General features: G+C 39.3%; 2 protein-coding genes across 9 annotated transcripts in view; both read right to left on the bottom strand.

Annotated features, from left to right (window-relative positions):
* Window positions 1-6,142, bottom strand: part of LOC122886641 (ATP-dependent 6-phosphofructokinase, platelet type-like) — a 33,464-nt gene extending 27,322 nt beyond the window's left edge. For 3 of the 4 annotated variants that reach the window (XM_044219072.1, XM_044219071.1, XM_044219069.1), the window contains exon 1: window positions 5,917-6,142. In XM_044219072.1, the coding sequence (XP_044075007.1) occupies window positions 5,917-6,025 (109 nt within the window). In that variant the 5' untranslated portion in view covers window positions 6,026-6,142. The remainder of the gene's footprint in view (window positions 1-5,916) is intronic. The other variant, XM_044219070.1, reaches the window with a different exon arrangement.
* Window positions 6,143-10,049: 3,907 nt separating this feature from the next.
* Window positions 10,050-24,878, bottom strand: part of LOC122886639 (nuclear receptor coactivator 2-like) — a 61,155-nt gene continuing 46,326 nt past the window's right edge. For 2 of the 5 annotated variants that reach the window (XR_006380400.1, XR_006380401.1), the window contains exons 11-23: window positions 24,482-24,713; window positions 24,073-24,300; window positions 23,474-23,671; window positions 23,272-23,380; window positions 22,959-23,127; window positions 22,059-22,379; window positions 19,334-19,411; window positions 18,085-18,523; window positions 16,970-17,204; window positions 16,660-16,813; window positions 16,442-16,516; window positions 15,608-15,678; window positions 10,050-15,337 (exon numbers count right to left, since the gene is read on the bottom strand). Coding sequence is in view for 1 of the 5 variants with exons in the window: in XM_044219066.1 (XP_044075001.1) it covers window positions 15,326-15,337; window positions 16,442-16,516; window positions 16,660-16,813; window positions 16,970-17,204; window positions 18,085-18,523; window positions 19,334-19,411; window positions 22,059-22,379; window positions 22,959-23,127; window positions 23,272-23,380; window positions 23,474-23,671; window positions 24,073-24,300; window positions 24,482-24,713 (2,250 nt within the window). In the remaining 4 variants the exon portion in view is untranslated. The remainder of the gene's footprint in view (window positions 15,338-15,607; window positions 15,679-16,441; window positions 16,517-16,659; window positions 16,814-16,969; window positions 17,205-18,084; window positions 18,524-19,333; window positions 19,412-22,058; window positions 22,380-22,958; window positions 23,128-23,271; window positions 23,381-23,473; window positions 23,672-24,072; window positions 24,301-24,481; window positions 24,714-24,878) is intronic. The other 3 variants (XR_006380403.1, XR_006380402.1, XM_044219066.1) reach the window with 3 other exon arrangements.

Below are 24,878 nucleotides of genomic sequence, written 5' to 3'. Positions count from 1 at the left end.
GGATGGCCTCCAAACACTGCAGTAGCCTATAGTGCATTCAATTTGGACAGGTGGAGACATGAACCATGAATTTATTTCACAGCTTGTCTTAAACTCTATGAATCTTAGTTTTCCTGAGAATTTTTCCCTCCAAGACAACCTGATAAGGTTTGCAAGTACACAAATAACGAATATTTGTGTAAATCCAACTGTCAAGTGAACTTATTATTATATTATAGTATTTGCTATACAATAGAAAAGAACAGAACAGGCCTATTCAACTGGCGGCCCGTGGGCCACATATATGACACAATAAGTAAACTACATATTTAGTGTGTGGAAGCAGCTAACGACTGAGCCATCTCGCTTCCTTCTCATCTCTGTTGACAGTTCCACATGCGCAGTACCGATCGGGCAGGATGTTTACAGATGTAACGACACCGCCAGTCATATCTTTCCCAAATCAACGTTTTGTCAAGTGAGTTTGGAGCATGCTTAGTAGCTTTTCAAAACATCTGGCTATTGACAGCCACAAGTAGGGAAGTGCTCTACTGAAAATATGTCTCTGACAACCCTGAAATGTAAATTTGACAATAAAAACCGTCGGTTTAACCCTGCCTGGACTGGCAAGTACTTGTTTATTTTATGAGACTTAACAAGCTCAGGTCACTGTTTTTCTATCCTAATTTTCCATCTGTTATTTGTCATTGAATTTGCCATTGACAAAAAAAAAACTTCAACAAAGGCGAGTATTAAAACATTTCTGCAATTGCAAGATTAGCAAAGCTTCCTTCTTCCACTGAACTTTGGATATATTAGCATTTAACAAGGTAAAAACTGATAGAGAGAGAGAGAGAAAATAGTAAACCTAACAGCATAAACAGGGAGTGGCAGAAGCCAGACAGACCAGCAGACAACAGGAGAGCGAAAGAGGTCAAAAGAGAGAGAGAGAGAGGAGACGAGAGTGCCCTTAAGGATCTTGTGCCAAAACACAAAAGTGTCTGTCAGAGCACTAAGTGAAATTAGAAACAGGACTATAAATGTCAGACCGAGGCCGTGATCAACAAAGTGACAGTACAGTTCTACATAAGCAGTAAAAGGCTGATACCCTGATGGTATTGACTGATTAACAAAACGTGTTTGATGTACAACTGGCTGAGGTTGTATCTTGCTGATGTCTTGTTTACATTTTGCTTCGGCATTGCAACCTGCATGCAGATTGAGAGCTGTGATAAAACTTTAATGAGTTTAATGGAGAAACTGAGTATGAAAGCCAATAATAAAAGATCATTGCAAAGAAAAACAGACTGCAAATGAGAATACAGCCGCAACTAATGGCTGTTTTCATAATTAGTTCTTTTTTTTTTTTAATAAGCGATTAATTGTTAAGTATACAAAATGCCAGAAATTAACAGAAAATGTCCATCATTAGTTACCAAATTGCTTGTTTTGGCAAAAACCTTCATTCAACCATTCTGAAAGGTCTCAAGACCAGCTCATTGTGAATTAACCACACTTATTATGGATTGAAATTATGACTTTCATAAGACAGGAGGCACGTTTGATCTTTCTGAGCCCAGTCTCTGTGGCAGTATTAGTGTAGCCAAGCACTGAGCACAGCAGGCACAAGCTGCCCTCACAGCCAACAGGGCTCTCAGTCAGACTTCCTCCCACACCACATGGTTTAAACAACCTGTTCCATTTATTGGCCATAGTTTGCAGAATGTGTACGGGATGTGACTACTCCTTGGATGAGAATGTGATGCTTTAGGCTCTGTTCAGACCGACAATGGCACTGCATGAATAAAACGTAGCCCTCTTATTTATTTCAATGAGGTTGGCACAGTGGCACCGCCAAAGCCGCTGGCAAAAAAACACAGGGCCGGCTGGCAAAAAGATTTAGCCTGGCTCAACTTTTACTGCAACGCAATGCAACGTTCTCCGGCAAGGGGCTGCGATAGATGCGGTAGATTACTTTGCAACGTCGACAATGTACTTCTACAATGACAAAGTTTACTGTCACATAAGACAAAACATGCAGCAAATCCTCACAAGTGAGAAGCTGAAACTAGGGAATGTTTGGTATTTTTGCTAGAAAGAATGACTTAAATGAGTAATCAGTTATCAGAATAGATGCCGATTAGTTTTCTGTCAACTAACCGATTAATTGTTTCAGGTGTAAACTAAACTAAACGATAACGTCAATCCACAGAAGACTGGATCGTCTCATTTTCATCATGAAACTGCTACTAAGTGGAGTTACGAGATTTTCACCCTAAAATGTCTGCAGTTTTCTGTCTGTCAACAGTCAAAAGAGTAAGACGTCTTTTTGGATAAATTATGTTTTTTAATAAATGTTATATTTTTAATCAGAGATATTTTTTGTATTTGTATGTTTTGTCAAAGAATTCAATAAATAGTCCATGTAACTGCAGGCTCCATGTAGGACAGATGCACAAAGTGGGGGTTCCTTCACAGAAGAAACACAGTATGCAAGCCTGGATTTGGTTTCAGGCTGTGCTGTACGCTAACGAGTGCTGATGGGATGAGCTATTGTTGCTAAGAGACCAGGACAGTGCTGATTGGCTGAAGTGGATCTGTGCAAACATGTGTAATTGGTTTGAACTGGACAATATTTTTAACGAGTTTAAAAAAGGAATACAAGAAATTAATTAGGTGATTTCACTGAATGCGGTATAATGGTGATGAACTACACGAATGAATCTCATCTCGTGTGTGTGTGTGTGTGTGTGTGTGTGTGTTCCAGCTGAGCTCTTGGAATAACTTGCAAATCACAAAATGCTGTGTGAGTATTTCCCTCCGGCCTGCTGCAATGACTAAACATCTCCAGTTGTGTGTGTATGTGTGTGTGTGTGTGTACGTGTGTGTGTGTGCGTGTATGCATGTATTCTCCCCAGAACAGTAGGAGCATTTGCCTTGGTAATCATTTTTCATCTTACAGCAAGGTTAAGATTGGTGGTAGAAAATCCTGTAAAGTTTGTGGAAATTGACAGAAGGTGGTAAAAGTTTTTGATTCCATTTGGCATCCGTGACTTCACAACATATTCTGGCAGCCACGGCACTTGAGGCCTTAAAAAGTTTTTTAAAGGTTTTAGAGACTGTCAAGGAGTCTGACTCTGACCTCCTTTTGAAAGATGACTTACTTTTTATCACATGATTGGAAATTAATGTATAGAACAGAACAGAACTAAGCCTGTCAAAGAAGTAAATGAAGCAATGACCGTTTGGCTTTTAATGTCAAGCTATACAGCCTCTTTGCTTGTTGCTTTTCTTTGTTGTTTTATGTTGTTTTATTCAATTTCATATTATTTTTATAATGTCTGAATGCATTTTTTTTTTTTTTAGATAACCCATACTTTGTAACATGATAAATCATTAGTAGTGGAACTTATATCTACTCTATTATTATATATGTGCTTTGGGGGTTTGTTTGTTTTTCGCTAATTAATTTAGCCTAATTTATGATTGTAAATAGAACTTTGGGAAGAAAAATCTAATATATCCTAAAAACCAATGACTGTTCAGATTTATGCAAGCGCAGAATAGGTCAGAAACGTATGCATGGGGACTAATTTTGTATGTCATAACTAACAGATTTACATGACAGCTGGGAAAACTATACAGTATGTCAGTTACCGCAGTGTTATTTCAGCGTTTGCTCTCAGGTAAAGAACAATTTTCCCTTTTCGGCTTGTTTAATTTGAATCAGTGTCAAAGACAACTAGACGGTAATTCACAAGGAAAAACGCAAAACACAAGCAAACAATCCCTATGATGATGATAATGATAATTTATTGGCATCTCAAGGAACAGTCTTGACTCCAAACCAGAAGCCAGGTTTTTTCTTTATGAATGAGTGGAATTTAAGACGCTGAAAACGCATGTGCAACATCTTCACGCTGGCAGCTCTGCCAGGAACAAGATATGCTGTTACACGTTGTTACCACAAAGCCTGACTCTCATATCCAGCATGAGAGCTGACGTGCTACGATACGCTGCAGTGAGGTTGAGAAACATCACTTCACCTCACACAGGCACACAGTGTTGTGTAACAGCCTGTGAGCCAACAATAGCTGTGGAAAACCTGGATGTATAGATGGCAGACCACAGAAGGTCAACACCATTGCTTATGTTCTGATGATATTTTAGGAACATTATAGGAGCACTGCAGGGATGCATGAGAGACACAAAAACGCCATAATGTCTTATAAGATCAGTATCTGACACGCAATACATTTCTTTGGAGACATTCCTTGAATAACAATTATTAATCTAATATAATAATGACGGTTTCACGTCATAAAAACTTCCCTTTTAAGGATAAAATGTTAGACTGTTTGCACGCATTTCCTTTTCCTTGTATTCGCCACTGCCTCACACATCAGCGCATACTCGCAGCTCCTCACGTAGGCTGCACAACCCTGCGTGGCATGATGGGTAAAGTGACCAGTAAACACACCGGAAGTCGAGAGAGTCTGCCTTCTAAACAAAAGCGTTGCAGCGCAAACTGGAACATAAGATATTTACTTTGAAAGGTTCACTCGGAAGTGGGGTAATTTAGCGTGGCTAGCTTGACACTGGTCCTCTCACGACTCATCCTCCGTGCAAGACACGTGTTTCTACGCATCTACTGTCGTGTACGAGCTTTTTTTTTTTTTCCTGATGGGAAGTTCATTTGCTCAGTGTTAGTTTTAAACTTTTTAAAACTTGTACTTTTCCAAACAACTGAGATGGTGTTTATGAGCTTTATGAAGCCAACTGTTAGTGCTGCCCAGAATTAAAGGCCTAATGCAAATTTTAAGGTTTCTTAATACACCAGGAAACCTAACAATTCTACTTCATTAGGGCTAATTTAATCAGTAAGACATGCAATAATGATGATATAATAATGATTTTAAATCCTAGTATGTAGACCTGCAGCAAGGTCATTTACTCCTTATGAAAACACTACAGATATATTATAGTAATGTTTCATTTGGGTTGATGATTAAATTACATGCATGCAAGCAACCCAGCTGATATATAGATGCAATGGTGCAGGATGCATGATAAGGAAAGAAACACCTTAAGTAAAAAGGGAGATGTCTTTTGAATTATTCAGTTATCTTGTTGATATTAGTGCTGCTTTCCAAATTATCAAAAAGCACCCATTCCAACCTGGACTCATTTTTAAGCAGGCCTGGATTGTCAATATGGTTTAACATAATACTAAACGGCTGCCTCCGTCATAAATATTGTAGCATCCATGTAAACATGTGAGTGTGTATGGGAGCGTCAGCTGTTGCATAACCGCGGTTCAGATTCCTTTAATACCCTATAAATAATAAGGTAGAAGCACAATAAGATTTTATATACATATATATATCTACTACTGAAATAAACCCTTTATAACCTCTTTCATGCACTGAGACGCAGCCGTTTTAAACCGCACCTTAATTGATTTGCTCCACAGACGAATGTAACTGTAACGCAGCGCGTCCTTTATCGGACAAGACTGCGGCTGCGCATCCATTATCGGACAGGTCCTGGGCTAAAGCGCTCCTGTGCATTTCTCACATTAAATATGGACGACTGCTAATGGCACACATCCACCCCAAAAAATAAATAAATCCCTGTAACAGTGGGACATGTTACACATAACGTTATTTTGCCAACAGCAACATTAGGGGAGTGTCTGATATTTAACGTTACACTAGCTAACCTAGCTTAACGCTCGTGGTTTAACGTTAACGTAAGTTACATGCCGCTTTGAGAAAAAAAACAAACACAATTAGCGTACGTTATCTGAAACGACGACAGACAGCACGGTTTGAAGAGCTTAGTTGGTTTTCCTCTTGTTCATTGGCAGCACTTTGAGGTCACAGCAGACTCGGCAGGGATGTCCGATAACGGAACTCATACTACACACAACGTTACCTTGGGCATCTCCTCCGCTGGTCAGCACTGCGATGGATTTACCGGCACCGGACAGATTCTCGAAAAATTTTCGGGTGTCCTGCCGCTTCGGTGCCGCCGCGCCAGCCATGCCTGTCCCGGGTCCCCGTCACCTGCCAAACAATTAAAACGTACAATTCAACAAGCCTGCGGCGGCGAGTGACACTTTCAGTATCTGAGATGGGAGAGGTGCTGTAGTAGTACTGCAGCGGTTACCGCCCTCACGCTGCAGAGCCACGCCCCCTCACCGAAGATCGTAGATTAAGTAAGATGAGTCACTCCATGCTTCACTGGAACAACCACGAGCGCCCATACACATGGAAATATATACAGAAGTAACCAACCAAGTATATGTTAACACAACAGTGGTTCCCCACGGAGTGATCAGGTTTCTAGAGCACAAAGTCCAGTTAGCTTTCCCCGTTTTTAAATGACAATATAAATGCCCAAAACAGAGAAGGGGACTGTGGTTGACGATGGTTGCTCAACCAGCTCAACTGGTCCGAAAGTGGGACTCTGCGCTGTTGTTTCTGATAATCGAGATAATCGAGATCAGAAAAGTTTTTAACTTTTTAAAGAATAAATAACAAAGTCTTCTTATTACAACTGAGAAGTTTAATTAATAAGTAATAAGACTTGAACTCAGTTCAGCATGCTTTGCTGTTAGCTTATGCTGGCTAATGTTAGCAAACGTTTGCTAGGTATATCGCGGCGTAACTGACATTACTGAGTCAGTTGGCTGCTATATGACTTTTCTCTACTTGTGCGCTTGTTACATTGCGTTTTTACACAAATTAACATTTTAATGCTTTTAAAAGGAAAACAAGAGGTGGCGTTAAACGCATCACGGGAGATATGTTGCTGTTTCCTGCTTGTGGGCCCATTCCACTCGCTCTCACAGTTAGCATAATGATGATGGCCACAAGACGCAATTACAGAATAATGGCACATATTTTCCCTCAATTTTCCATCAAGACTTAAAAAACAAACAAATATACATTTAAGTAAATCATTTTTGGAAAATTAATGGAATTTCAATGTGCCATTTTCCTGTTATTCCCATGTGTGGCCACAGTGGCCGCTGTTCAGCATACTGATAGTCCCAGTTGGGAGACTCTCGAGGCCCGCTACGACCTGCAGGGCTGAGCTACCCGGGTTGTTGACCCTGCCTTCGTCACAGGCCATCCAGTCTCCCAGTCTCACTTTAAGGTTAGCTCGCCACAAAGTTACCACACACCATGTAAATGTTTTGCACACTGCACAAACTGTCATTTAAATATCATATTGTACCATATTCTTTATTATTTTCTTGTAATATTTTATAATATTCTTTAATATCTTATTGTCAATTTTATATTTATGACTCTTGACCTGAAGTAGTTGCTTTATCTTTCTTTACATTTCTACTATGTTTATTGCTTAGACAAAGAGCTTATTTTTAGTGCAAAATCAAATTTTTCAAAGTTATAATAAAAATATTACAAATTTCAAAATATTCAAGTAGGTTATTCAAAATAACTAACTTATTCAGAAAACTAAATTATTTTGTAAAAGCAAACAAGTAACAGTGGTTGTAACAATTTCACAAAAACGTCTTAAAATAAAATTATGAATTATAGTTGTGGCTATAACCAGCTGATCTACCTGTAATTCTATCAAACTTAATAAGCAACCTATAATGTTGAAAAATAGAAAATATGTGTAATGTTAGGCTCATTTTTCATCCAGCTCCCAGTTTGTGGTCTGGAAATAGAACCAGAGTGAGAGGTCTTCACTTTTTCTATCCTTCTTTGGCCATCACGAGCCAGGCTTCTGAGCCAAAGTCAGAACTGACAGGTGAATTGTCCAATGGGAGTGCATAAATACATTCCAACCAATTGCAACCGAGAATATGGTCTTTCAGTCAGGAAATATTACAATTACATTAACAATTCATAAGTTTCTTTGGAATACAAACACTAAAAAGTGAGTGTTGTAACAGCTTGAAAAGTTGACACAATGCAACAAAAAGAGATTAGATTATTAGATGAATTATGTAATGGCAGCAACAAAGAATTGAATGCAGATCCAAAAATCTCAGATACTCATGAGGACTTAAAGCAACTCTGTGGACCTCGGTACTTTTTTAATGTGTATTTCTTATATTATTTTCTAAAGTTCTGATATTTGTATGGAACCATTCTAAACCATTATCACAGGTTGTTTTAACTCTATAAGCCGCAAGTTAGACAGAATTCATGACCTTTCGTGGAGTTCATGACCTTGAGCAATGGTTTGCATGCTGCAAGTTTTATCTCAATGACTATATCTTTCCAAGCACAGCATGGCATCTCACGCTTGTCGCCAGCCAACAGTTGTTATATTTCATAATAATATATTCATGACAAAAGGGTTTATTTGAGAGTAAGTTGGAGCAGTTTTCATATCTGTTGCTGTGTGATTAGATTGGAAGGGCCATGCAGAGGACACCAGCTTCTGGACCAGTTCTAGGTTCCTTTCTGCAGAGAAGAGTCTCGACAAGGCAATGCAGTGTGTACGTCTGTGTAGCTCAAATGTGCCCTTGAATCACATGCGGAAAGTCCTCCTGACTAAAGACATTTGGCTGCTCCTCACTTCTCCAAATGCAAGCTTAACATTTGAAATAAGGAACTTCTTGAACTCCACACGAATCTGGGTGTGTCGTTACAAACCGTTACATGGCCAAACAGTGTGTCTTATTTTACATTCGAGATCAATATGTGAGGAAGCATTACAGGGAAATATGTATAAAATGATGAAAAAGATGAATTTTTCCAGCTAATTTAATTTCACAACTATGGCATATTAGCTGTGAATATAAGTGTGACATAGCTTCAATAAAGCACTATAACAAGCAAATACACTATATATTAAAGACTTATATATTGTATGTACCACTGAAGCTAGTCAAAGAAGATTTAAGGGGCAGTGATTTAGTAATGCGTCCATAAAGTTGGGAGGGGGGGGGGGATATCCTAAACTTCCCATAATGCAACTCAATACCATATCTTTATTATGCCTTTCGTGCCCGGTAAATTCCCACATCTTTCAGACTTCACGTCCCCAGTTTGTAACATAGGCTTTCTGTTAAGTGTGTGGTCTGAAGGGACAAGCCGAGGTAACCCTGATGACAGTGAACTGTCCCTTCAAAGTTCAACAAGTTTAGAAAGTTGCAGGTCAAAGTTATGGGATCAGGAATCAGAATTCGTAGAAGCCTGCAAGAGGTCCTGACAAGTTTATAGCACAGCATGTTGTGTACAAAAATACATACTAATCATCTTAATAAGCTACACTTAACTTGACAGTACTCATTATTGCACTATTACTTATTACTTATATTATTACATTGTATTACACTGTACATACTCATCAACCTCTAAATCCACTTTGGTACTTACACTTATTTCAGCTTTTATACTTTATATCCACTTGTACTTAATTTATCTTAGCTGTATTATAGCGTATTATAATTTGATTTGCTTAGTACTTCTATTCCTTCTATTCCTGTGTGCACTGACGTGACAGTGAGCAGCTGTAACGAAAGAGTTTCCCCTCGGGGATCAATAAAGTATTTCTGATTCCGATTCTAACTGTATATATATGCATAACAGCAGGTAAAAGGAAACAGGACCCAAACGCAGATACCAGGCCCACCGGATGATTGCAATGCAGGTAGATGGCTGATCACAGATTCATTCAAAATCAGAGACGAGTGATGTGATACAAGGGTCTGGAGCCAGACTACAAGTTGCACAAAGCAGTGGTGAACTTCATATAGAGCATATTTATAGGCACATAGAGAGAAATTCCTGGAAAACGTCGCCTCCTGCTGCTCTAAAGAGAGCATTGCACATACAGGGAGAGAGCTGCTCAATCACTGAGAAATGCATTCTTACCACACTACAGTGATGAAAAATCATTGTGGGTAGATAATGGTGTTTTCATTCATGTGATAGGCGTCAGCGTCAGGTCTGTAGTACATTATTCTTCATGTAAATTTTGTGTATATAGAAACAGCTGTAATGCAGAAAAACACGCCAGAGCGAGAGGCGGTTTACTTCCTAGTGGATGAAATAAAAAGACAGAGGCAGTCCCGCTCAATAAAAATTATTTATTTACAGTGGCATGAATCATAAATTAACGAGCAGCATTGGCAAAAGCAACATTAGAGTCGACAGCTTGCATAAAGTGGTGTGAACATCTGGACTTTTGCATAATAAAACACTCACACTCTGAATAAACTGTATGTACTGGACTGTCACCGCTGAGATATTTAATATGAGTTTCTGAGATTTCTGTCGCTTTAAATCTAAATATGACCTGCACTAGTTGTTTTAAACAATAACTCCCTGCCCACTGTTGTAGAATGAGACATTTCGGCTACAAAGGCTAAAAGTTTCCCTGTCAGGCTACAAAAAGCATTGTGACATATTTGCTCAGCGCTGGAAGTTTCTGTTGCAGCTCGGCTTTAAAAATCCTGATAACTGCTGGCCCTGACGCAGTAATGATGCAACAATATTGGAAAATCATTTTTAATTGCATTGTTGTTTTATGCAGATCAGTATCACCAGCATGGTCTTAAAGCCACTGTGTAGGATTAGAACATTTCTGACTTTGGCGCCATCCAGTGGTAGAATCACAAAAGACACCCCAACCCAGAGACACAGATAAATGGACTAAAAGCAACGCATTTACTGCACCATTGTTGCAAGGATTGTTGCATTTGTCTTCAAACAAGACTTTATGCGATGGAAATAATTTTAAGATGCTCTTATCATTTTAAAAAATCTACACGTAGTGGCTTTAAATAGGAAATTGAGAGGAAAATTGTCAAAAATAAAATGTGAACAATATTGACTAAGTGAAATATAACATAAACAGCTCAGTCACGCCACTCCAGTTGGTGAACAAAGAAGAAAATATATGTTATCTTAGTTTTTATTCCTTCTATTTAATATAATAATTTCTTTTTTTCATGTGAATTAAATCAGTGTAAGACATGTTTTTGTTTAAAGTTTGGACTATTTTAGACCTTTTTATTTAGTCTTTAGTCTTATAAGTCTTTCTATGGTTACAACATCTAACTTTTGAGAACTTTTAGTTTCTTTTGTTAAATGAAAAAAGTGTTTTGGAGAACAACATTATTGAAAAAAATCTTTTGGTATTGTTACTGAAACCGAAAAATTCAAAATGATGTGCAGCTGTAGACACAACTGCTTTCGATGTGAAATCTCCTCAGCTGTCAAAGAGAAGCTGTACTTCGGCGGACTGATTTTGCATTTTCAAATTTTGTCCAACATTGAAGTTTACAAGTATTTAGGGTCAGAAATGCGCGCTTAAGTTTAGTAGTAGTACGGTGCTGCGTTAGGGCTAGATCACAACTTGCATTTCTGACTATGTTATTAATGTCATTTACAGGCCGCCATAACTCAAAATGTTCAAATGCCATCTAGAGATACACTGATGTTGCTGCAGTCCCTAATGGACACTAACAGAAGTCAGCAAAGGTCAAAGATTAATGCCCCTTTAAAAAACAAACAAACAAAACACACACTGCGTTAGTGAGGGAGAATCTCCCTGGTGCACTGTGCACTAACAGTGCAACAATACAGTGTAACTACAAATTAAATAATTTTCAATTTATGCACTTTGATTACAAATGCTAACACAGTCTTATTGTAATTTCCATGAGTTGATACACAGGTTGTTCAATGTCACTTCTTGGGAGGAAATATAAAAATCCTAGTCGTCTAATTATTACACCTACAGTATGAAGTGGTACAACACACGCTCAGCAGTATGTGACACATATAATACACCTGTAAACTTTACAGTTATATACCAGACAGAGTCACAGATCTAAGGCATTATGCTTTGTCTTTAGCATTAAGGTACTTACATGAATTACAGTATTTTGCAATTGATAAAATATACATCTATGAATTAGGTAAAGTCTTCAATATATATGTATATTGTATCAGTCAAAATCAAGAGAAAATAATTCACCTTCTTCTAAAACATTAGGAGTTGCTGTACATGAGCATTTACATTCGCTCTTGATTGCATTAAACCTTTGCAGAGAGTTTGACATTCAGGAGATTTCCACGGCTTACATTTTCTCCCCTGATGATAGTACACGAGTATAATTCACTGTACTGAAAGCTGAAAGGACATGAAGGAAAAATGGGATCAACGCAAAATGTTCTAAAAAAACGTTTACAATTCTTTGCAGTGTTTCATTTTGCAGTCAGTTTGCATTTTCACATTCTTCTTTTGGGCAGAAAAGTAATCTTACGTCATTGTTACAGTATGTGCTTAACAGATTTCTGGACCTTCTGAAGTAGAGAAAGAGGGATTCAAGAAATCCACGTTGCCAGTTACAGTCAGTTTTTTCACACTTACAAGCTCACAGCATATGAGACAGCACCTAATGAATAAAGAGAGCACCTTTCAAATTGATTTGATGAAGCTATTCCCAAAACGCTAGAGGTTCAGTCTGTAAAAGTCCATATAACATTGGATTGTAAAGGTTCTGGGTCACATGCTCTCTAATTTAGCATTATTAATCTGTTTATAGGGACCAGGTCAGACTTTATCCTTGGCGCAAAACTTGAATTTGTATTCATCACATAGAGTAGGTAGAGACTATCAATCAAAGCTTCACCCACAGAATGACCCAACGCAACAAATGACACACTTTTGAATTGTCAGCATGACAGAGAGCTTCAGCTAAATGCCTGAAATGCAAGAGCAACCCCCGCAGGCCAGTAAATGTAATTTTAAAATGAATCGCAGTAGCATGGAGTTTTATTAGTTATACACACATTTTTTTAGAGGCAAAGCTGCTTTGGAGGCAGAGATAATTTCATTGGCTAAATCTCAGTGGGCGGACTGAAAGTCAGTAACACGCTGATGTTTAGCAGGTATAATGTTTACCATGTTCACCATCTAGTTTAACCTGTTAGCATGCTAACATTTGCTAATGAGCAGTAAACAGTACAGCTGAGGCTGATGGGAATGTCAGTAGTTTTGCAGCTTTTGGTCATAAATCAAAGTATTGGACAAATTAAAATCTTGACCTGATGATGGTGCTAGATGAAAAGTTAGGGGAATCAAAGGTATTACATTTCAAGTAGGGGAATTATGAATATCTGTACCAAATTTCATGGCAATCTATCCAATAGGTGTCAAGATATTTCCAAAAAAGCTTCAAGCTACTGATACTAGATTAGCTAGTTAGCTTAGCTGAACTTTCAAATTCAAAATAACTATTGGAAAATTGCAATAGCTAGCTGATTTCTAGCAAGGAAAGCCATTTATGGGAAAAATAAGTACATAGTAATTAAACATTCTGTTTACATTTTGACCAGAGTGCCTTCTTTGCCATTCGAGTAAGCCAATTAATTGACTTGCACTCTTGTTGTCTTGTGGCTCTTTAGCTCCACCCACTGAGGTTTAATTTAACCAATATTTCTGCTCTCTGATAAGTGTTTGTTGGACTAAATCTCCAAACTGCTGCTTTGCAATACCACATAGGAAAAAAACCCTATTATAAATCTAAGTATGTACATTATCTATACACATTCACCTTCATTCAAAAAGTCATTACATAGGGATACAGCTCCCCTGTAACTACAGCAGTTGAAATATATTAATTTTAAAATCGACATCAAAATGTACGATTTTGAGATTCTCTTACAGAAAGATATCCTTGATTTTTTGTGTCATACAAAGAATCTCTAAAACTTCTTCAAAACTATAAATACTTGAAAAATATTTCTCATAAACCTTCTCATTTGACGTTTTCAGTCAGGCTCTAAAATAGAACCATAAAAGATAAAATCCAGAGGTTTCATTTATGTTTGTCAACCATTCAGTTCTCCAGTGTCAAACTGTGACATCCTTTGTTTGAGTTTCACACTCACAAAAAAAATGTGCCTCATCACAAATCCACTGCTTCAGAGACTTGAGAGGATTACAGTTGTGTGTTTTCAGTGGGAAAACTTTAGGAATACATTCATCTGACCAGAGCACATAACTAACTTTAACCTTGCTGGAACCACTTGTGTGTCCATGATTACAAACTGATGTTGCAAAGGCAAGCCCTGTTTAAACCCACATAAATTATATTTATATTCTAGAGGAGATCCCGAAGTTCTCAAAGATGCTGTACCAGATACATGAAGCTGAATTTTAGGAAAATTAATTTTCTAGCTCCATTTGAAAGCTACTTAAGGGGGTTTTAATTTAAGGGAAAACCTGGTTGTAAGAAGTAAATGTGGTTCTTATTTTTAAATGTTAAAATGCTACACAGAACACCTTTTAACTCTCTTTTATTCACTGTATTTGATTCTATGTGGTTCAACATTAAAATGGTGATTAGCCTGACTATTTGACAAAGATCTGGTGTTTACAGTGTACATGTCTGAGGATGTGTGTAGTAGTGTACAATATTTGTATACTTTACCGTAAATTCTCAAATAGTGGACAGGGCCTTTATTTACCTAAAGACGCGTCCCTGTTTTCTGTTCTGCTCCCATTTGCCAAATTAGTTTGCTATTGCCGCTGTGTCCTTTTAATGAAAACTCAACACTTCCTGTGACTGAGCCTTCCGAACAGCTCAGGGGGCAAAATCCTTCCCTTTCTTGAAAGATCTTTATCGTAAAACATCTTCTGGAAGTGTTGAGTTTCATTAACAGCAGCTTCACATCAAGAAAGCACCGCAAAGTAGAGTGGATTGAACTTCAATCAGTGAGTGAAAACAGCATTTCTGTCAAAAAGGGAAACTCAGAACAACAGAGTGGGGAGTATAGAGCCTGATTATGTTGTGCCAATGAAAATTATTCAGTGGAAATGTAGATTGTGTTGAATTTATCAGGCGCACTGTTACAGTATAGGTACTGGTAATTGTGTTTTTGGCGCAGCCTTAATTTGATTGTTTGAATACCAGGTTTTAGGTATACAGATATATATAACGTGTATTGTTTAATTAGATGGATGAAAGTAAAATACAAGGTTTCCCACAAAACCCTGAAACAGCAGTGACACAATATTCTTTTTGTGATTATTGTATTCTCCTATTGTGCATTTGTTGTCAGGATGGTTCAGATGGCAGTTTCCCTATGAATTCTGACTTTTTTTGCATAAAGTGTTAAATCAATGTGAAGCAAGCCACACTGAAGTGAATGCAGTTCAGAAGGTTTTACATGTCTTGGTTGTCCTCTCTGTACAGTGCCTCTGAGTTGGCTGGTGTGACAGAGGGAGCAGTGTTTCCATCATGTGTCCTCAACTCCTTGATGCTTCTCCATGAGCTGAGCTGAGTAGGCGTCAGTGTTTTTGCATGGGCTCCTGTGTTACCTTGTCTCAACCACAGTCAGCAGAAATTCTATAAAAGACAGAAGATCAGAATCACATTAATCATCAAGGGAAATAAAGAAAAATTATGCTTAATGGGCTGAAATATTTACCTTCTTTGACTTAAATTATGTCCTTTTATTTATCATGTATATTTTTTTAACATGTCAAATCAAAAGAACCTGTTTTAAGATGTTTTACAGCTTGCTGATGTGTGGACTCCATTTTGATGGCTTTTAAAGCATGTATCAAAGGAACTGGAATTGGGAATTCAATTATTACAATAAAAAGTGGTGCTTACTATTCACTGTTGTTTCCCATTCTATTTCCTATACTCTTATAGGATTGTCCTCAAGTGTCTCCATGTGCAGACTGCAAAAGAAAACTTTCTCTTGAAGGGTTAGGGTAAGTATTTATCTAATAAAAAAGGCATTTTTGTACAATTATGGGAATTAATTTAAAGAATGACACTGTTTTAGTTAGTCTCAGCTACCCAAGCCCTGACATATGACAGCAATTGAAATGTTTTTAAATTCAACCTGAGATGATGTATTCTGTATACATATGCATCCTCAGCTGTTAGAGGGCCAAGAAAAACTAAAGTAAATTTCACTTGAAAGGCATGAAATGCCATTAACAGAACATCTGTTCTATAAATGATTAATTGTAGTATCATCAGTGTAGTAGTAGATGGCAATGCCATGGGTGAGGTGACCATGTTGTAGTATGTACACTGAGAACAAATGTGGACCTAAAATTGAGCCCTGAGGTACATCAAATTTACCATTGCTTATCGATAACTGCAGGTGCAAGGAACAGGCTATCAAAATGAAGCAACGTGTTTTGTTTGACAGATGAGAACCATCTCAAGGTGATCCTGTAGATAACAACCTGATAGCTTAGGCCTGTAAATGTTAATGTGTATATGTCAAGTATATCATATACAAATGACTATGGACAACACAGAAAAGTAGATTTTGTCTCTAAATATAGGTAAAAGTTTTCTCTACTGTAAAGAAGACACTAACTAGTGTCAGGCACTGCTGTATATAGCACTATGTTTATGTGATTAATACATGAAAACATTTAACATTTTAACATATGAGGTAATGTGTACAACAAAGTTTTTACTTACAGAACTGGCTTCACCATCTTGTGTCAACATGTCAATTCCCGCCAGCTGCCCCAGGATCAGGCTGCTGTCACTCACCTGTATGATGAAGATGACACAATAAATATAAATCAAATGATAAAAATGAACATTAACCATGGTCTCCAATACGTTTATGCGTTGACATGAAACAGTAAATTGCAGGCAGTATCTAAGCTCATCTGAAATTGTGCATCTCTCACCTGTTCTGTATTCATGGAGGTCATGGAGCTCATCTGTCCTGACATCTGGTTCATGTTGCTGGCCATGACTCTCAGGTTCACGTTGTTGTTGCTGTTGTACATTCCTCCGCTGGGCTGTGTGGAGTACTGTGACTGGGACTGTTGGGGGTACACACTGGAAGGAGGGAAACTGAGTCAAAGAGTGTGCATAATGTTCACAAAAAGACTCAAATCATGGTGGGGAAAAAAACGTATGTTAGTTGTAATGTTAAAAACACACTCAAATCATCATGTTCACATAAGATCTGGTGAATTGTCAATCTGTTGTTACCTGTTGCTGGTGGAGATGTTGGCAGGTTGGGGCCATCCATTGAGGTCGGTGCTTGCCTGGTAGGCCGGTGCTCCTCCCTGGGTCGGACCCTGGGGCTGGGTTTGGCCCTGGTTCTGCTGCAGCATGGGGCTTTGACCCTGCCCCATCCTGGGGGACAGCAGGGGGCTCTGCGGGGTCGCAGCCCCACATGGAAAGCCTGCCACTGGGTCCTGGTGTTGCTGTTGCTGGATCATTCCTGCACATTGGAGAGGACAAAAGGGTCATAAGCTGCATGGATGGGTACGATAATCATGGTGGGAGCTAACCAGGCACTAATATCTATACAACTAGTAGTTTTTACTTGTAGTTAGTAAGAGACTCTACTTCTACTCTACTCTTCGATCCATAACAAGGAATCAGGCATTATTTGGAGGTCTTACAAAACGTAATACAGACAAGACAAATGAGAATTATCTTGCCTCTAAGGCAGAATAAATAATGTGAGTGCTGACATTTGAAAAATCTTCAAAATCTTTGCTTAACATCCAATTCATGGTTAAGTTTACCCCATAACTGAAAGACCAACCAATAACCCGAAAATAACAAGTTCAAGTGTCCACAACAGCCAACATGTCTGTCTCTGTCAAAATACCCTTGGCAAGGAATTGAACTCTTTGATGCAGACTATTGTACAAAATATGGATCCTATTCAGTCCTCAATTCAGAAACTTACAAATGAGATTAAGAGTGCATTCACAAAAAAACTTAAAACACTGACAGATGGCTCATGAAGTCAACAAATAAAAGAAAATATTTCTGGTTCACCAGAGCTCTTTCCCTCCAAAATGACCATATTCAGTCCAGATTGGTTTATGACAGGGTTAAAATCACAAAGTGTTAATCTGAGCATAAAAGCAGAAAATCCAATGCAACATTGTCAATTTGCCCATAAAAACAAATCCAGCACAAGAAAACATTTTAATCATGCAACCTTCAACCACGCGCAATCAATTTAAAAAAAGACTTGATGATTACAACAGTCTGAACAAAGACGATTACATTTGATTACCGCCACCACAACAAAAAAAGCAACTATATCGTCCGTGAAGCACACACACTGTGCTTTAATCATATACCTGAACTGCTGAACTGGAAGGCACTGTGCTGCGATGGCGGACTCATTACCCCGCTGTACTGCCCCCCTACATTTCCCATCATGCCCTGGTTAGCCAGATAATGGCTGGGGGAGTGAGGGGAGGAGAAGGGGCTGGAGGAGCCGGGATGAGGAGGAGGAGGTGGAGGAGGAGAGGGCAGGCCGGTACCGTAGCTGGAGGCCGGGTAGGGGAACTGCGGCGGGTTGCCCTGCGGGAGCCGTGGGTTGGTGCCACCTATGGGCATCGGCGTGGGAGCAGCGCCCCCGCTGGGCATGTTAGGCGGCATGTTGATGCCCTGAGTCCGCATCATCATGGCACGCTGCTGGTGCACGTGTTGTTGCTGCTGCTGTTGCCGTTGGCGTAGGTGGTTGCTGAGGTACTCGCGCTGACGCTGGGCCAGCATCTGAGCGTTGAGGGTTCCCTGCAGGAAGAATCACAGTAAGGTGACACTTACATAAAATAAAACAGGATGTCAACAGGCTGTAAACAAGACTCTAAGGGGATATTTAATAACACTGAATATGTAAATGAGTCCTGCTGCAATTGAGTTGATTTGAATAAGAGCAAAGGCTGGGCTGTTAAAGACACATCTTGCACATGTCAGGAGCGCAAAAGTCTTCTCAGACACAGAATTACTACTTTAATGCTTTAATTTCATTTATATTTCCACACAGTAGAAATGTAACACTTTGTAAAGACATAAACAGAGTTTAGAAAGTGCCTTTTCCCTTGTAAATGGCTGCAAGGAAACACTCAACCAACTAACAAACCAGTTGCATAATTTAAAAAACAAATGCATCAAATATTATTAACTGTCACAGAAATTATCAATACTTCTAATAACAAAATATGTATAATTAATGTTATTAATACAATATGTAGCATAATGTATAATTGATCAGTATTACACTATTCTGTGTGAAGGGTAAAATCACCTGAATCTGATTATCTCTATATTTCCACCCTAACAAACACACAACACACAGTATGCTTAAGTGTTGGCATGGACCAGCAAGAGTCAATGATCTACCGAGGAAACACATCATTTTGATTCCTAATCTTCTCAAACTAGGACCACTGCAAAAAATGTCCTTCAGCATTGATGGCTGCCTCACAGAGGTGTCATTTAAACTGTGATGGAAGATATTTGAATGGTGTTAACAAGTGAGGAGGAGTAAGAGAGAGTGAGAGAGATACATACATACATACATACATACATATACAGACTGACCTGGTTTGGTACATTAGACCTTAGAGGTAGATTCATGTTGGACACCCCACTCATCTGGTTCACCACTGGCTGACGGTTCTACATGGGGGATAGATAGAGTACTTTATTAATGTCAGTGGACAACAACCACTACTCAGACACAAAAAATACATTTAGTTTCAAAACATCACCTTGACTTATCATGTCAGTTTATGAATGGTACCTACAGTTAGTCAAACTTTCATCTGATAGGTTTCTCTAATGAACAGTACAGTCAACCTTGCTTTTAGACTCATAGTTAGCTGACGTCATATATGGTGTAATAATTTATCACACTCATAAATCAAGGTGACTTAATTGCTCCTCCGCAGCCTCAAAATTAATTTAACACTCGTGTGTCAGTGCTGCTCAAAGCCAGGCCCTGTATATTCCACTCCTGAAGCACTAATACTGTTTTGGTCTTGTTAGACTCCTGTTTGGCCACCAATACTACAAATGTTTGCAATAATGCCAAATACAACCATTGCACGAAAGATCTTTTGTATCACAACTGCATCGTACAGATTTTTTTAATTTGGCCAATATAGGAGAATAAGCACTTAATTGCTTAACAAGAACAATCCTGCATGCTGAACTCTTGCATGTCAAGTATTTATTTCAGTATTAAACCCTTCATCTGAATGACTCATTTATGTGTTTGCAGATGACAGGAGTTTTCACCCAGACTTTGACTTCACTGTTTCCCCACTGGCACTAAAGATGGAAGTGCAAAAGTCGTGCCTCACATCTGAACAGGCTGCTAAATCATTAGTGCTATTTTAGTTGATATACAAAAGCTGTTTTCCCTCAACTCTCCACCAGGTGGCATTAAATAGGTGAATATGGATGTTCAGAGTAAGAAGTAATTCCCTTGTGGTAAATTATTATATCTCTAAATTTCAGGATTAACCTCTTAAAATGAACTCATATAACTATAAAAGCTAAATAAAAACAAGAAAGGGGAAAAATGTACTAAGAAACAAAATGCATGTATTAATTCAAATATGTTAGGAAACAAATTTGTATTAGAACATAATACTGTACATACGATCACAAAGAGGGACATTATGGGGAAAGTAGCTCTTGAAAGAGACAGACTAGTGTGTAAACAACTAGTCAGTCACAAAGGGTACAGTCTGTGTATGCAGTCATCTTCATGAGTGAATGTATGAATTTGTGTGTGTGTATGTACACGTCATGTGTGTTCCTTGTTAAGTGTCTCAGCAGCAGGGAATTGCTGATGAAGGCAGAAAGCTGAAACACATTTGTTCCTTTCTGGCCGCTGCTGTTTAAACTCAGTGAACCCTGTTGGCATCACGGCCCGCTCTGTTACATCACATGTAATAAGAGAAAAGAGCAAAAAGAGACAGCTTTGTTTTGGACTGGAGTGTCTAATAACACAACCATGTCTTTTTCATGGTAATGAGGTTCGGCACTTGAATAAGGATGAAACAAGGGTTACAGGTTAGTCAAGATTCATGATTACACTTTCTAAAAATGTTTGTATTTACAGGGAGGAGGAGACAAAATTTGTATTAGCGATTGAACTCAGACATTAATAAAGGGAAGGGCCTCACCATAAATATCTGATTTACTATATATAACTGACTGATTTACCTCTGACAGGTCATAGCACGCCATAAAAAATAAAGCTGTTGATACAAATGAACATCCATTTCAAAAAGAGTTGTGCTGCATGTGTTTTTAGACCTTCACTATTCCATCATAACATCAGGGTTTCCATCAGGGTGCATTCGGTTGTAGCAGGGATGCAGTGGAAGTTAAACCTACCTAAATGCTTGTTTCCCACCTAACAGATTTGTGACTGCCACAAAGAAAAGCACTCATCCCCACTAACTAGGAAGCTGTAAATTTATTTTGTTTACCAAAATGTAATACTATGTATTGGATGTTATGCATTAGCAGGGTAATCTCAACACAGGCAGAGTTGAATCACAGAAGTGTTTTCAAAAGAGCGAGTAAGTGCTCCATCGACACAAATCTGAGGTTCTTCACACTTTTATTCAAATTTTGATGAAAGTTTGAAAAAGTGATATTCTTCTGCCACATGGGATCGCCAAAGTGCAAAATTGTCCCATACATAAATACTAAATACTACCGACAGTAAATATCACAAAATTATTGAACACTTGCCTAAAGAAAAGACTGATTTACTCAAACTTGGTGGCTGTTTGTTTAAGGACTCGGCCACACCAGCATTTATAACACCAGCAAATTTTGGACCAAAATCAGTTCACTGTAATTAAATTGCTGCAATCAGTGATTTTGCTCACTGAGCTGAAGTAAATCCATGCTGAGTTTTCACACCTCTGAGGGACGGAGAAAATCAGAGAGTCAAAAATGTAGAAAACTATCACATTAGCTATCACCTATCACCTTCCAATTTTATATAACCCTCCTTTGCTGGATGAGAAGCAACACCAACAGAGTTTTCCTCTTTGCATCCATTTTGCCATGATGGATACTAGCCACAACTAATAGTAGCCACTGCACAACCAGCAAGTAGTCACTTTGCCACCAAGCATCCAGCACCACCTACAGTATTGTGCTAGGCCACTTTCTGGTGTGACGGAGCACAAAGCCTAATTACCAACTGGACAGACAGTCTGTCCCATCTGTTTACCACAAATTCCTGGTTTGTGGTCAATAAACATCACAAAACAGGAAGAATAGTGGTGCCACCTACTGGCTGGACCTGGAGTCTGTGCTGCAGCTGGAGCCTCAGGTTGTTGGGCTGTGATAGCACTCCTGGATTAGGCCCCCCTGGCCTCATCCCGGCCGGTCTGGGCCCCACGCTCCCAGGCATCCTCATCATTGGGGGGTAACCAGCAGGCGGCATCCTCTGTTGCCCCATGTGGCCGCCCATAGAGGGGCTGTGGAACCCACCATCAGGAGGCATGGCACCATAACCTGGCTGGCCACCGTAGTGTTGATTGTACAAGTGCGGCTTCATGCTGGTCGCTGGGTCCGAGGAGCTGAGGTACTGGTCCTGGTCTGACAGAGGACCCTGTAGCGTGGGAAGACAGGATATGAGTGAGAGGAATCAAGCAAAAGTTAGTTTAATGTTGTTACTCTGCATAAGAAGAGTTTTTCCTAAACATTTTCTCTTGTTTTCTGTGTACATTTTCAGTATTAACTGAAGTCTTACATCTCATTAAATTTGTATTTCTCAGGTCAAATGGGGGCATAGTGGTTAACTGTGATGTAATCTATACCAATAACATTAATACTAAAAATCTTAATCTTAATTTTACTGTTATTTTGAATATTTTCTAAAAGAACAGTTAGTAAAGGCTTGGCAATAAGACATTAAAAACCAATCCAAAAAACTTCTTCAGCTCAGCTCATTGCTTGACAGTATCAACAGAAACAACAATCTGACAATTTTCTTCTGTTTCATTAAAAAAGGCATAGAAACTAGAATAGTAATGTCAAAACAAGTTATAAAACATTTGATAAAATACACTGAGAATATAAAGAACGTGATTAAAACTGTCTATAAAAGGTCCATTAAAATACTTTTCTGTAAGTGATTTCTTAATGTTCCCCAGCCAGGTGATTCTTAAGGTCAGTTTAAAGGGCTCACCTGTCCAGCCAGCGTTGGGATTCCCAACATCTTGTCGATCTCCTCCAGACCCTCATAGTCCTTCAACACCGAGCACAGCTGGAATAGCAGGGCTCCTTCATCTGGCTGACCCTCGGGCCCAGTGCTGCAACAACCCATCCTGTCCCCCTGGGGGACACCGTACGGTGGCCTGGAAGGTAATAGGTGATATTATTGTCACACCAGACTCAAGGCTCCAGACAAAGCCCACATCTGAACTCTATAACTGCTGCTCATGCCTATTTTTTATGGGATGACTCTTCTTTTATGCTTTAGGATGGAATGAATGCCATACCTGCTTTGGTTTCCATAGTGATCCATAGTTATCATTCGGTCTGGCCACGGTGCAGTCTGATTGGGCGGAGCTTGTTGCTGAGGGTAGGTTGGGTTTGCCATCTGCATCTCTGAAGAGAAGAAAAAAAGCACAGACTGTCAGAATCAGTTCAGGTTTTGATGAGAGTCTGTGAGTTTCTTTCTTTCTTGCTTTTTCTTCTGACCGTTGCCCATCATCTGTATGTTGACCATGGTTCTGGATCCAGGTGGGCCTCTCGTGGGCAGCACAGTGTTCATGTTGGAGACCATGCAACCAGGTCCAACCCCCTGGTCCATCATCATCCCCGCAGTTTCCACTATCGGCCTCTGGGGACCCCAGCCCTGCTGCATGGAGCCCCGCATTGACCCGTTACTCAGCATGCCTGATTTGGGGAGAACAGAAATAATCACATTTTGAGATTGTTGGAGTAATTTTATACAATACCGGTACAGAATCTTAAAACCTTATTTTTCTTAGAAGGAGATATGTATCTGATGCAAAACGACTTGATTCAAGAATGTTCTTGAACTCTATGTAATTTTCCAGTGATTCACCTGGATATAGCCCTACATCTGCATTACTTCTTATTTACTTCGAAAGGGGGGGAAAAAATCGTTATAAGGATATTTCAGTAAATAAAACACATGTATCCCAAAGTGCTGTAAAGCCAAAACTGCATAAGATAATATAATATATATAAGTATTTGTTCAAAAAGCTGCACCAGAATCACAACAGTATTTTTAGGCAAGACCGACGAGATACTATTTCTTTTCCTGCCTGACCTGGATTGGCCATTGCAGCCTGATTGGCCATGCCTGCGTGGGTTCCCATCATGCCTTGCTGCTGTTGCTGCTGCAGTACGGAGTAGGGGCCATTGTTCCTGTGCTGAGGAGGAAATGGCCTGCCAGCGTTGGGGTTGGGGTTGGGGCCCATACTGCTTTCCAGAGACGTGCTTCTGACTGGAGGAGCACCTCGACCTGGTTGGCCCAGCCTGGCACCATTAAAGCCTGCTGGGAGGAAGACAAGTTATTTCCTTTTTCTATTTGTTATATACAGTATTGTGCATATCCTGAGACAAAGATATTCTCGCATAGAGATTATAAAGATTTGTCCAATTCTAAACATCTTTAAGAGCCAGAAATCATCAAATTAACTCTCCAGACTGACACAAGCACAGTGTTGCAGACATACTTGCAGGGCTGACGGGAGGGAAGGCTCTGTGCTGGTTGGGGGGGCTGCTGCTGCTGTCTGTCATCTGCAGGATGTTGCTGATGATGGTCTGTTTGTCCACAGAGGAACCAGCCAGCACAGAGGAAGAGGAGGTCGAAGAGGAGGCTGGTCTTCTGACTGGGGGCTGGCCCACGTATAGCTGCTGCTGGCCGCCACTCTGCAGGTCCTCCAGCAGGTCCTCCAACTCACTGGTCTGAGATCATTCACAGGAAAAAACAGGATTAGAAGATAGGTAGTTTATTGCATTAAATGATGAGCTTAACTGGAGCAAAACATTACAAAAATGTGAACATTTTTACATTGAAAAAAATAAACCACAACTTAGCACCAATGTGCCAAATTCGTATAACCAAACCTT

The sequence above is a fragment of the Siniperca chuatsi genome, linkage group LG13 (genome assembly GCF_020085105.1).
Source record: "Siniperca chuatsi isolate FFG_IHB_CAS linkage group LG13, ASM2008510v1, whole genome shotgun sequence".
Lineage (NCBI taxonomy): Eukaryota > Metazoa > Chordata > Actinopteri > Centrarchiformes > Sinipercidae > Siniperca > Siniperca chuatsi.
Note: the sequence above shows the minus strand (reverse complement) of the source record. Positions and strands in the feature narration are given on the sequence as shown.